The sequence below is a fragment of the Trachypithecus francoisi genome, unplaced genomic scaffold (genome assembly GCF_009764315.1).
Source record: "Trachypithecus francoisi isolate TF-2019V2 unplaced genomic scaffold, Tfra_2.0 Lachesis_group17, whole genome shotgun sequence".
NCBI lineage: Eukaryota > Metazoa > Chordata > Mammalia > Primates > Cercopithecidae > Trachypithecus > Trachypithecus francoisi.
This window is the reverse complement of record NW_022681462.1, coordinates 36,631,535-36,644,885: the sequence shown is the minus strand read 5'-3', so window position 1 is coordinate 36,644,885 and position 13,351 is coordinate 36,631,535. Positions and strand designations below refer to the sequence as shown.

General features: G+C 51.1%; 1 protein-coding gene across 2 annotated transcripts; it reads left to right on the top strand.

Moving 5' to 3' along the window:
• Nucleotides 1-40: 40 nt before the first annotated feature.
• Nucleotides 41-12,923, top strand: RETSAT (retinol saturase). Of its 2 annotated transcripts, none has more exons than XM_033175289.1 (11): nt 41-441; nt 2,917-3,099; nt 3,762-3,874; nt 4,543-4,744; nt 5,203-5,400; nt 8,897-9,016; nt 10,272-10,410; nt 10,658-10,767; nt 10,841-11,007; nt 11,211-11,370; nt 11,628-12,923. In XM_033175289.1, the coding sequence occupies exons 1-11, from the start codon at nt 270-272 to the stop codon at nt 11,765-11,767; spliced, it is 1,704 nt and encodes a 567-aa protein (XP_033031180.1). In that variant the 5' UTR covers nt 41-269; the 3' UTR covers nt 11,768-12,923. The 2 variants fall into 2 exon arrangements, with proteins under 2 accessions (XP_033031180.1, XP_033031179.1); XM_033175288.1 differs by having other exon boundaries at nt 3,762-4,003.
• Nucleotides 12,924-13,351: the final 428 nt, after the last annotated feature.

The window sequence follows — 13,351 nt, the reverse complement described above, 5'->3', positions numbered from 1 at the left end:
CCACTTCCGTGCCGTCTCCCCTGGCCCCGAGAACTACATTTCCCAGTAGGCAATGGAAACCATGCACTGCAAAAGAAGTACGGAGAGCCGAGAGGGTCAATCGTCACCGGATTGTTAGCTTCCCGCTGGCTGGCTGGCTGGCTGGTTAATCAGTGCTCAAAGCTGCCTCCGCCTCCTGACTGGAGAGCGAACTAGCCCGGGCGGAGCCACAGTCCTAGAGGCTGAGCGCAGACGGAGCTGTCCCATTTACCTGACCCGACGCCAGCGAGATGTGGCTTCCGCTGGTGCTGCTCCTGACCGTGCTGCTGCTGGCCGTCGTCTGCAAAATTTACTTGGGACTGCTCTCTGGCAAATCCCCGAATCCTTTCTCCGAAGATGTCAAACGGCCACCAGCACCCCTGGTAACTGACAAGGAGGCCAGGAAGAAGGTTCTCAAACAAGGTAGTAGGAGGGACCCTGGGATCCGGGGCTGCACTTCAGGCATTCTCACAGGTTTGGGTTCTCATTTTGCCAAGGCAGCCGCTACCAGACCCGGGCCTCAGTTTCCCCATATATAAAGTACTGGGAGGGCTTCCTTGCACGGGGAGGAGCCCTGCTTTAGTGTCCGACACTGTCTATAGCCTTTGCCCTAGCAGGCCCCATAGCCTTCGCCCTAGCAGGCCCCGTGAATAGTAGTCCCAAGGGCGCGGTGATTGTCCTTGGTTTGCAAGGTCTTGGCACCCGCCCTGCCACTTGTAATCCCGGCAGCTCACGGAACTGATAAGAGACATTCCTCCCCTTGGTTCCAGGACCTTAACTTTTTCACCTACCCTCCCATGAGAGCTCAGTGTGTGGGGGACAACACAGAAATGTGTCCCAACTTGCATAGGAAATTGCATTTTGCCCGTCCGGTGATTTAACAGGCTTTGCATGGTCTCGAGTCATAAGGATTGAACCCTAGTTCTGAAACTTTGGCAGAGATTCAACAGGGTGCCTCAGGCTCAGAGCCTGCTCTCCACTCTCATCTTTAAAACATATTTTGTGGTTGCTTCTAGGGTTTAAAGAGTTCTGCTGCTTTAAAAAATAATGGATCACCTGTTTGATCTACAGAGTCCCTCTCACTTGTAAATTTTAGAATTCTCCGTGTCGTATCTTGCTGCACAATCGGAGACAGTACTGTTCTAAGTGGAAGGACTAATCATCTGGACTTCCGAGAACTGAGTTTTAGCTTGAACTGTCACTAATTTGCTGCATAACCATTAGCACCTACCTGGGCTGGTCTAAAAATGAGATGACTAGCTTAACTGCTTTTCAAACCGCGTTGTGATCTATTAGTGGGCTATGAAATCAATTTAGTGAGTTGCAACTGGCATTATTTATTGATTTATTGAAACAGAGTCTCGCTCTGTTGCCCATGCTAGGGTGCCCTGGTGCGATCTCTGCTCACTGCAACTTCCGCTTCTTGGGTTCAAGTGATTATCGTTCCTCAGCCTCCCGAAAGGTGTGCGTGCCCAGCTAATTTTTGTATTTTTAGTAGAGACAGGGTTTCAACATGTTGTCTAGGCTCTTGAACTCCTGGCCTCAAGCGATCCGCCCACCTTGGCCTCCCAGAGTATTGGGATTACAGGCGTGAACCATCGTGCTGGGCCACAACTAACATTTTAGAATGCAGTAGAATAGAAAATATCACAGTGCATTATACGTAGTTCCACTAAGTATTGCATTGTGTTATATTTATCTTATATACTTACATATGAAATTTCTTTTTTACTATTGATCTCTCTAAAAACATTAAAAAAATAAGCAGTTTGCCAAGTTCTCTTGTATCTTGAAACATCCCAGATCTCAGTTCTTTGCCAGTGATTTAAAGAACAGATCTTGTGTTGGAAGTACCATATAGCACCACTTGCTATCCAGTTTTGTTTTCTGAGAAGGTGCTGCCTCCCTCAGCAATGCCCCAGACCTTCCCTATGGGACAGGCTGGTGCTGTGATTTCTCAGAGCTGCAGCCTCTGAGCAGTTCTGTCCTGCCCAAGCCTTTCCATCAGGACCTGGAAGAGCCACCATAAGACCCAGCTACTCCACTGTTGCTTGCAGACCCTGCATCTTCCAAAGAAACCCAGCCTGTGTGCTGGGCATGGTGGCTCATGCCTGTAATCCCAGCACTTTGGGAGGCCGAGGTGGGTGGATCACTTGAGGCCAGGAGTTCAAGACCCAGCCTGGGCAACATAGCAAGACTTTGTCTTTATAAAAAATAAAATAGGCCGGGCACGGTGGCTCATGCCTGTAATCCCAGCACTTGGGGAGGCCAAGGCGGGTGGATCATGAGGTCAGGAGATCGAGACCATCCTGGCTAACATGGTGAAACCCCATCTCTACTAAAAAATATATATTAAAAAAAAAATTAGCCAGGCGTGGTGGCGAGCGCCTGTAGTCCCAGCTATTCGGGAGACTGAGGCAGGAGAATGGCGTGAACCCGGGTGGCGGAGCTTGCAGTGAGCGGAGATTGCGCCACTGCACTCCAGCCTGGGTGACAGAGTGAGACTCTTGTCTCAAAAATAAATAAAAATAAAAATAAATTATCCAGGCATGGTGGCATGCACCTGTAGTCCTAGCTACTCGGGAGCCAGAGGCAGGAGGATTGCTTGGGGCCAGGAGTTCAAGGCTGCAGTGAGCTGTGATCACATCACTGCACTTCAGCCTGGGCCAGAGCGAGATCCTGTCTCAAAAAACAAAAACACAAAACCCCAAATCTGCCTGGCTGGCTCTGAGTATTCCCAGGTAAAATGTTTGAAACATGTTAGTCAAGAGTTCCATGCCAAACTGCTCTAGAGGTTTCTTGCACTGTACAAGCTAGAGAAGTCTTCTTTGGTTTCCCTATCTTTGCTATTTCCCTGCCCCTGCCTGAGAAACCCACCCTTTGGCCCTTCTGCTGTAGTTTTTTCAGCCAGCCAAGTGCCGGAGAAGCTGGATGTGGTGGTAATTGGCAGTGGCTTTGGGGGTCTGGCTGCAGCTGCAATTCTAGCTAAAGCTGGCAAGCGAGTCCTGGTGCTGGAACAACATACCAAGGCAGGGGGCACCTGTCATACCTTTGGAAAGAACGGCCTTGAATTTGACACAGGTAAGGCTTGTGTGGAAAAGGGTTGGGAGCATGGCTATATGTTGAAGAGGCTTGGAGCAGTCCTTGTGGGGTGATACTGAGCATTTCTGTTGTTTTGGAAGTGCCGTCTTCTCTCTGGGCACTTTTTTTGTTTGTTTGTTTGTTTGTTTCAGACAGAGTCTCACTTCGTCACCCAGGCTGGAGCGCAGTGGTGTGATCCCAGCTTACTGTAACCTCCACCTCCTGAGTTCGAGTGGTTCTCATGCCTCAGTCTCCCGAGTGGCTGGGATTACACTCAGTAATCCCAAGTGGGCCACTACACCCTGCTAATTTTTTTGTATTTTTAGTAAAAATGGTGTTTTGTCATGTTGGTCAGGCTGGTCTCGAACTCCTGACCTCAAGTGATCCACCTCCCTCAGCCTCCCAAAGTACTGGGATTACAGGTGTGAGCCACCGTGCCCAGCCTCTGGGCACTTTTCTTCTGTGACAGCATAGCTACTGGGAGTTGAGGCAGGGATCTGGTGGTTTCTGCTGTGACACCTCCCTACAGACAGGGTGGGCAGCTCACTCTGGGCATGAACTTGGCCAGGCCAGATAACCTCTTCCACCTCAATTCCTCAGCCACCTTTCCAGGGCTCAATCCTCCTATGCCTTTACTACCTCATTTTTCCATCTCCCAACAGGAATCCATTATATTGGGCGTATGGAGGAGGGCAGCACTGGCCGTTTTATCTTGGACCAGATCACTGAAGGGCAGCTGGACTGGGCTCCCATGTCTTCTCCTTTTGACATCATGGTACTGGAAGGGCCTAATGGCCGAAAGGAGTACCCCATGTACAGTGGAGAGAAAGCCTACATTCAGGGCCTCAAAGAGAAGTTTCCACAGGAGGAAGCTATCATTGACAAGTATATAAAGCTGGTTAAGGTAACATGGACATGCTGAGGACCCAGAGTTTATTCCCGAGAAGACTGACTTTCTTCATTATTAATGGAGGCACTGGGGGTGAAGAGTGCAGTGGGGAGAGGCAGGAAGGGAGGAAGAGTCATATCTGTTCTTAGCTCAGCCTCCACCCGAGTCCATCCAGTTCTCTGTCTCTCTCTCTCTCTGGAGCCTTGGCTCCACGACTGCTGCTGTGCCCCTGGCCTCCAGGGATGCCCTGCTCTCCTCCCTGACTAGGCTGGCTTCCGTGACATCAGATCACTACTCCTTTTTACTCATCCGAGACCAGACTGGGATTTTTGGAAAGGAATTTGAGCAGGAAAATAAAAAGTAAAAGAAGGACTCATCCAAGTATAGGACAGGAAAAATTCACAGAGTATAGATTTTTTTAAAAATTCAAATTCAGCAAAGTTCAGTCAGGGGTAAGTGTTGCTAGATCCTCGGGCTGGTCCAGGCTATGGGGATAGCAGTTCTGTCACAGCGGTTCCAGAGGTGAGGCCTGCTCTCCTCATTCACTCCCCCAGGTGGTATCCAATGGAGTCCCTCATGCCATCCTGTTGAAGTTCCTCCCATTGCCCGTGATTCAGCTCCTCGACAGGTGTGGGCTGCTGACTCGTTTCTCTCCATTCCTTCATGCATCCACCCAGAGCCTGGCTGAGGTCCTGCAGCAGCTGGGGGCCTCCTCTGAGCTCCAGGCAGTGCTCAGCTACATCTTCCCCACTTACGGTGGGTACTGGCCATGGGCTCTGGGCAGCTTCTGGAGGAGGAAGGGCTACCCTCTCGTCTCTCAGTCTTTCTTCTTGACCCTGCCTGACTGACTGATATGGAGCAGTGTAAACCCCAGGCCCTCTGGAGCTTGTGGATGAGAAGTCTGGCCACCTACTGGACTCCTTGGTCAAAATTCTCTTCATCCATGCCCTGGATGATTTTTCAGTTCAACCAGCACTGTCTTCCCTGGTCTTGGCAGCATGGCAGTTTGCAGGGAGGATATTCCTACTGGTGCCAAGATCTCTAAGGTACCCCATGACTGGATGGAAAGTCTCCTCTGACTGCCTTGAACCCTGAGGAACGTGTGGATCCTTGGATAGACTGGGCTATGTGTTATCTCACAGAATTCCACATTCGTTTCTGACTGGTGCTGGTGCCTGCTTTTGCCTGCTCACTACCCTTCCTTCCTTCTGCAGGTGTCACCCCCCGTCACAGTGCCTTTTCCATGCACGCTCTGCTGGTTAACCACTACCTGGAAGGAGGCTTTTATCCCCGAGGGGGTTCCAGTGAAATTGCCTTCCATACCATCCCTGTGATTCAGCGGGCTGGGGGCGCTGTCCTTACAAGGGCCACTGTGCAGAGTGTGTTGCTGGACTCAGCTGGGAAAGCCTGTGGTGAGAGCCCTGCCCTGCTCTTCTGGGTCCCTGGGTTGGTGTGGACGAGACCTAGGGTGTCCCTAAGACCAGACGGAGTAGGAGAACTGAACTCCTTATGGGGGCTAAAGGTGAGAATCTGCCCCAGAGCACGGTCCAGGGATAGTGATTAGTCCAGAAATAAAAAGGAAGCAGGAAAGATAAAGGATCAGCCGGGCATGGTGGTCTACACCTGTAATCCCAACACTTTGGGAAGCTGAGATGGGAGGATCGCTTGAGCTCAGGAATTTGAGACCAGCCTGGGAAACATGGTTAAACCCTGTCTCTTTAAAAAAAAAAAGAAAAGTAAAAAAAAAAAAAAAAAAAAAAAGGGCTGGGCGCGGTGGCTCAAGCCTGTAATCCCAGCACTTTGGGAGGCCGAGACGGGCGGATCACGAGGTCAGAAGATCGAGACCATCCTGGCTAACACGGTGAAACCCCATCTCTACTAAAATTACAAAAACTAGCCGGGCGAGGGGGCGGGCCACTGCACTCCAGCCCGGGCGACAGAGCGAGACTCCGTCTCAAAAAAAAAAAAAAAAAAAAAAAAAAGAAAAATATGGCCGAGCATGGTGGCTCATGCCTGTAATCCCAGCACTTTGGGAGGCTGAGGCGGATCACAAGGTCAGGAGTTTGAGACCAGCCTGGCCAATATGGTGAAACCCCATCTCTACTAAAAATACAAAAATTAGCTGGGTGTGGTGGCACGCACCTATAGTCCCAGCTACTTGGGAGGCTGAGGCAGAAGAATCGCTTAAACCTGGGAGGTAGAGATTGCAGTGAGCCGAGATTGCACCACTGCACCCCATCCTGGGCAACAGAGCGAGACACTGTCTAAAAAAAAAAAAAAAAGAAAAGAAAAATAAAGGATTGCATGGTCCCCAAAGAACAGTATTTAGTTATTTATTTAATAGATAAAATTATTTACCCAGTAATCTATGACTGTCTTTTTTTTTTTTTTTGAGATGGAGTCTTGCTCTGTCTCCCAGGCTGGAGTGCAGTGGCCCGATCTCAGCTCGCTGCAAGCTCCACTCCAGGGTTCACGCCATTCTCCTGCCTCAACCTCCCAAGTAGCTGGGACTACAGGTGCCCGCCACCACGCCCAGTTAATTTTTTGTATTTTTAGTAGAGACGGGGTTTCACCATGTGTTAGCCAAGAGAGTCTCGATCTGCTAAACTTGTGATGCGCCCGCCTCGGCCTCCCAAAGTGCTGGGGTTACGGGCGTGAGCCACTATGACCAGCCAATTGTCTTCTTGAGTGTAGAGACTGTCTTTTATCTTTGTATTTATAAATCTTAGCACATATTAGAGGCTCAATAAATGCTGCTCAGTGACTGACGGAATGAATGAATAACTTTGGATTCCACAGGGTAGTATGGAGGCCAGCAAGGTTCCCTGCCTCTGTCTGTAAAGTGAGGCCTAGAACCTTATTACACTGGCTCAGATTGATGCTGTAACCTGGATAGGGACTCCGAATCCCAGTATAAATGACTCTTGGAATAGAGGGTCTGTGCAAGAAGGAGTCTGTTAAACAGAATAGGCCATCCATGACTAATGGGTGCTTAAAGAAGCCAGGAAGCAGACAAAAAGAGGCCTGAGAAAAACTGGGCATGCATTTATCAGAGGAACCTTTCAAGGAGGTGATAAGTGGGGGACCCAGTGCAAAATAAAAAATCGAGGAGAAAAGGCCATCAGTGATCTGAGATAATCCATTAGTAGAAGAGACTGAGAAGTTACTGGGTGGTAAGAGAGAGGTGGCTGTCAGTTGGGCAAGGTTTTCTCTGATGTCTGTGAACAAGTTCTCCTAGCTGAAAGGGGTCCAGGAAGCAAGGTAGGTTTATCAATTGAGGTAAATACAATCCAGATATATTTGTTTTTCAAGTGCTAGGTAATAAAAGATAGAGATAAAAGAGGCCAGGCGCCGGTGGCTCATGCCTGTAATCCCAGCACTTTGGGTGGCCAAGGCAGGCAGATCACCTGAGGTTGGGAGTTTGAGACCAGCCTGGCCAACATGGTGAAACCCTGTCTTTACCAAAAATACAAACATTAGCCAGGGCCGGGCGCCGTGGCTCACGCCTGTAATCCCAGCACTTTGGGAGGCCGAGGTGCATGGATCACAAGGTCAGGAGTTCAAGACCAGCCTGGCCAATATGGTGAAACCCTGTCTTTATTGAAAATACCAAAATTAGCCAGGCACAGTGCTGGGAGCCTGTAATCCCAGCTACTTGGAAGGCTGAGGCAGGAGAATCACTTGAACCCGGCAGGCAGAGGTTGCAGTGAGCTGAGATCGCGCCACTGCACTCCATTCTGGGCAATGGAGTGAGGCTTTGTCTTAAAAACAAAAACAGAAACCATTCATTTACGTGCCATCTGGAGGAGTGTGCTAAGGATGGGGGTAACAGACAGCATGGTGGAACAGGGGAAACCTCCCGGAGGCACAGGTGTGGAGCTGAGTAATAAAGGGTGAGATGGACCTAGCAAACAGATGAGGTTGGAGAATATTCTGGGAAGGGGAAGCAGCATGCACAAAGACATGGAGACATGAAAGAGCTGAGTGTTTTCAGGCATCCAGAAGTATTAGGTTGAACAATGAGAAACTGCCATTTTTGTAGGTGAGAAATGGTTGACTCTCAGCTGTTTGATATTGGTTCTGCTTAATAGTTTAGTGGGAGTTTAGTGAGAGTGAGCAGAGATGGGTGGAGCTGGACACACAGAAGGGACCACATTGCACAGGCTGCTGTAAGATTTCAGAGGTTCTCTTATCTAGGATGAGGCATCATTGCAGGGTTTGATTTTTATTTTATTCATTCATTCATTTTTTTAGAGACACAGTCTTACTCTGTTGCCCAGGCTAGAGTGTGGTACTGTCATCAGAGCTCACTGTAGCATTTAATTCCTGGGCTGAACCCATTCGTCTGGCTGAGGAGATAGGACTACAGGTGTGCACAACCCCATACAGCTTAATTAAAATTTTTTTTTTTGGAGAGACAGGGTCTCACTATGTTGCCCAGGCTGGTCTTGAATTCCTGTATACAAGCAATCAGTCCTCTTACCTTGGACTCCCAAAGTGCTGGGAGTACAGGCATGAGCCAATGTGCCCAGCCCCGATTGGAGAGTATTAAAGAGTATTTGGAAGCAACTCTGGCAGCAGAGAAAAGGGCCTAGATTTCCACTGGAAGCGCTTTAGCCCTTGAGCTTTGTCTGGGATTTGGCTCAAACACAGAGTACACACAAACACACACATGCAGGTGGGTACAGAGCTAGGAAAAGTAAGCCCAAGCAGTTGTAGGATAGGCTGAAAGCACTTGAAAATATTCACTCACTTTGCATTTTCCCAGGGGCCTGCCCTGCCAGAGTCTAGGTAGCTGGACTCCAACGTCTGAGAAATGGGCACAGGCAGAGAGAGATCCATGGGGGCCGTGGGCCTTCCTCTTTCCCTGGGGCTCGCAGACCCTCAGCCAAGCTCTTGTGCCTACAGGTGTCAGTGTAAAGAAGGGGCATGAGCTGGTGAACATCTATTGCCCCGTCGTGGTCTCCAATGCAGGGCTGTTCAACACCTATGAGCACCTACTGCCAGGGAATACCCGCTGTCTGCCAGGTAAAAGGCGGGTCTGCACTGCCCCTCTTGCAGGTTCCCCACCGTGTCCCCTTCTGGAGCCAACTTGCTCCGTCTGGGTCATGCTTCCCCTCTTCTTGGCCGGCCCTCTGATTGTCCTTAAGCAACAAGGTGAGAACGCTGCCCCTAATGTCATCCTAACCCTAGCATTTAATGTTGGGGAAACTGAGGCCCATACAGATTAATTACAGTCCTGAGGACACTCAGCTGAAAGGGGCAGGGCTGAGTGGAGCAGCTGGTCTGATTTGAAAGCTCCAGCTCCTCTCACCCTTCTGGGTTGAGGGGGCTTCCAGAGAAGAGGCCTCAGGAAGAGAAGCAGGAGAGCAGGCAGCCCACAGGGAGCAGAGCCGCTGAGCCACTGCGGCTGAGAGGTCCCGCCACTTCGTGTAATTGGATGCATCTGGTGTGATCTGAGGAAGGGAGGCCGCTGGGAAGAGGGGACCAGGAACCCAGCAGGGGTGAGAGAGAGGGGCCCAGATGAAGGGCTCAGGCTGGGGCGGGAGCTGGAGAGCACAGAGCAACTCCGGATGTGGTATGGTGGAAACCCTGGCTGGTGCAGGAGCCAGAAAGCAGGGGAAGGAGTCCTGACCCCGGAGGGTGGGCCCAGGAGCTGCTCCCTGAGGAACCGGGGAAAGGGACAGCAGAGCAGGCTGGGGGGTAAAGCGAGGTCCTGGCTATCCTCATGGGGACTGGGTGGTATGTGAGTTGTGGTTGTCTCCAGGGCATAGGGTGGTTTCACCAGTGCCAGCCTCTCTTTTCTTTGCCCCTCGTAGCTGAGCCTGCAGCCTGCATGGCCTCCCCTCTCTCAGACTCTCAGGAGCTGAAGGGGTGAGGCAGAGATGGCCCAGGGGCAGAGCAGGGGGGTCGGGCATGGTGCACAGGCAGGCTCTGCCTTTGCTACTTCCTGCCTTTCTCTCTGTGACCGTGACCTCCCTTCTCCCCTGTCCCAGGACCTCTGGGCACTGACACTGTCCTGGCCAGGCAGCCCTGCTCGAGTCACCTGTCCCTCCTACTCCCCCTCACCATCTGCTTACAATTTTCCCTTGTCTGTGAATTTTCCTCCTGAACATGATGTGAAGGCCTCAAAAATATTTAGTTAAATGAAGGAAGCAGAGTGGCCACGGACCTGGCATGCCTCAGGCAGGTGCCAGAGCGGGCACCCCAAGGCTCTCCTAGGAGCAGGGAGTGGCCGTCTCTGGTCACAGTTCACACAGGCACCACCCACTCCCCTTGGCAGGTGTGAAGCAGCAGCTGGGGATGGTGCGGCCTGGCTTAGGCATGATGTCTGTTTTCATCTGCCTGCAAGGCACCAAGGAGGACCTGCATCTGCCATCCACCAACTACTATGTTTACTATGACACGGACATGGACCAGGCGTAAGACGCACGTGTGTGTGTGTGTGTGTGTGGCCTGTGCCTCCCTGCTTGACTCAGAGAATGAGCAGAGGATATGAAATGGGAGGAAATGGGCAATATCTAATTTGTTCCTGGAAGTTTGTCACCTCAAGGCTGTGGTTCAGTTTCACCCCTGTGGGGAGTCCCTAGGGCTGAGCAGTCCTTGCAGTAGTTCTGGAGTTTTGAGGACAAAAGCCTGGAGATCGCACCACACTCCTGTCACACGCAGGATGGAGCGCTACGTCTCCATGCCCAGGGAAGAGGCTGCGAAACACATCCCTCTTCTGTTCATCGCTTTCCCATCAGCCAAGGATCCGACCTGGGAGGACCGATTCCCAGGTGGGGCTGCGGGTCCTGGGTGAGGGGCTGGAGGGAGGGGCCGGGCAGTAGTAACATCAGCTCTGACCCCCAGACCGGTCCAGCATGATCATGCTCATACCCAGCGCCTACGAGTGGTTTGAGGAGTGGCAGGCGGAGCCGAAGGGAAAGCGGGGCAGTGACTATGAGACCTTCAAAAACTCCTTTGTGGAAGCCTCTATGTCAGTGGTCATGAAACTGTTCCCACAACTGGAGGGGAAGGTAGGGGGTAAAATATTTGGGGTGGTGACGGACCTCATGGTGCCATTTCTGCCCTTTCCTTGCAAAGACAGGGGAATTGGGCCCCACGACATGAGCCCCAGGGAAGGACAGGGCACCCATACCCGCAGTCAGCAAATGGGAGACAGTGGAAGAGGGAGGGGAGTCAGGATCTCACGTGCCCGCCCCACCTTTTGTGCCCTCAGATGGAGAGTGTGACTGTAGGATCCCCACTCACCAACCAGTTCTATCTGGCTGCTCCCCGAGGTGCCTGCTACGGGGCTGACCATGACCTGGGCCGCCTGCACCCTCGTATGATGGCCTCCTTGAGGGCCCAGAGCCCCATCCCCAACCTCTACCTGACAGGTATACTCACTGCCCCATGTTGTCAGGACCTGAGACCCTGGGCCCCTGTCACCCAACGTCCTCTGTTCCTGTCCTCAGGCCCTGCTGTCCCCTGCAGCTTCCCATCCCCTGAGCAGGGCTACCTGGGCAGGCTGTGGCCCCGTTTCTGATTGGAGCCAGCTCTGGGTGGCCCTCATGTGGAGGGAAGAGCACCAGGGCCCCCCCCTCCCCTGGGCCTGCCTGGGTCACGCTCAGGGGCCTCTGCTCTTGCCTCCTAGGCCAGGATATCTTCACCTGTGGGCTGCTGGGGGCCCTGCAAGGTGCCCTGCTGTGCAGCAGTGCCATCCTGAAGCGGAACTTGTACTCAGACCTTAAGGATCTTGGCTCTAGGATCCAGGCACAGAAGAAGAAGAATTAGTTCCATCAGGGAGGAGCCAGAAGAATCTGCCCAATGGCTGGGGCATCTCCCTTGACTTACCCATAATGTCTTTCTGCATTAGTTCCTTGCACATATAAGGCGCTCTAATTTGGTTCTGATTCCTGAAGAAAGGTCTAGTTTAAATCACAATTCCGAATCTGGGGCAATGGAATCATTGCTTCCAGCTGGGGCAGGTGAGATTATGATGCCTTTTATAGCATCCTGTCCCTACTAACAGGATATTGACTTGGATAGCTTGATGTCTCATGACAAGCAGCACTCTGCATCCTCACCCATGCCTCCTCACTCAGTGATCAAAGAGAAAATTCCATTGGTGGATAGAACCCCTGGCAATGTTGTCACCTAAAGCTGGTGGGTTCAGTTCTGTCCTGAGGCTTCTGCTCTCATTCACTTAGTGCTGTGCTGCACAGTTCTACACCGTCGAGGGAGAAGGGAGACTAATGAGGCTTAACTCAAAACCTGGGCATGGTTTTGGTTGCCATTCCATAGGTTTGGAGAGCTCTAGATCTCTTTTGTGCTGGGTTCAGTGGCTCTTCAGGGCACGGGAAATGCCTGTGTCTGGCCCGGTGTGGTCTGGAGCTTTGGGGTAACAGCGGGATCCATCAGTTATTAGGGGGCACGTCAGATGATCATATCCAATTCATATGGAAGTCCTGGGTCTGTCTTCCTTATGATCGGGGTGGCATCTGGTTCTCGATGCGCCAGCATCAAGGTACCTTCGGGGAGCTCAGTACCTGAGACTCAATCAAGCCTCATCCTCCAAATATGCAGGGAAGGGTGACGCAGCGAAGGGTGATGTCAGGAGTCAGGCCATGGACTGGTTAGATGAATACTTTGCTGGGCTAAAGCAGGCTGCAGGGCTGTCCAGGCAAGGGCACACCTGAGGACAGCTCTGGGAGGTGTGGGGTAAGGAAGGGAAGTCACCTCAGAAAAGGGAAAGTGACAGAATGTGTGTGAAGTCCAGAAATGGCATTTGCCGTTAATTAGCACATGTGAGAGTTAGATGGGTATGTGAATGCAAGCTCAAGGTTTGGAAAAATGACTTTTCAGTTGTGTCTTTGGTATCAGACATACGAAAGGTTGCTTTGTAGTTCGTGTTAATGTAACAATAAATTTACTGATTCCCTTGCTTTAACATTTGAAGTTTATGTTTTTTGTTCAACAAAACAAAATTGCGATGGCATTTGCAGAAGCTCAGTAAAATACTATACACGAAAAACAGCAAAATAAGCTTTAAAAAATAAAATTAAGTAATTATAAAGTTATAAAAAGTGGCCATCTACTGATTGGGCAAACAAAGAAGAACAATTTCAACGTTCAGTCCTTTATTGCACATGGGGGTCTGATGAATGAAAGGAATACCGATCCGAGTGTCGGGGGCTGGCGTATTGGCAGTTTGAAGTACCATACAGCTCAGGGCTGAGTGCGGTGGCTCATGCCTGTAATCCCAGCACTTTGGGAGGCCAAGGCAGGTAGATTACTTGCGCTCAGGAGTTCAAGACCAGCCTGAGCAACATGGCAAAACCCTGTCTGTATAAATAAAGTCCCCACCTCACCCATCCC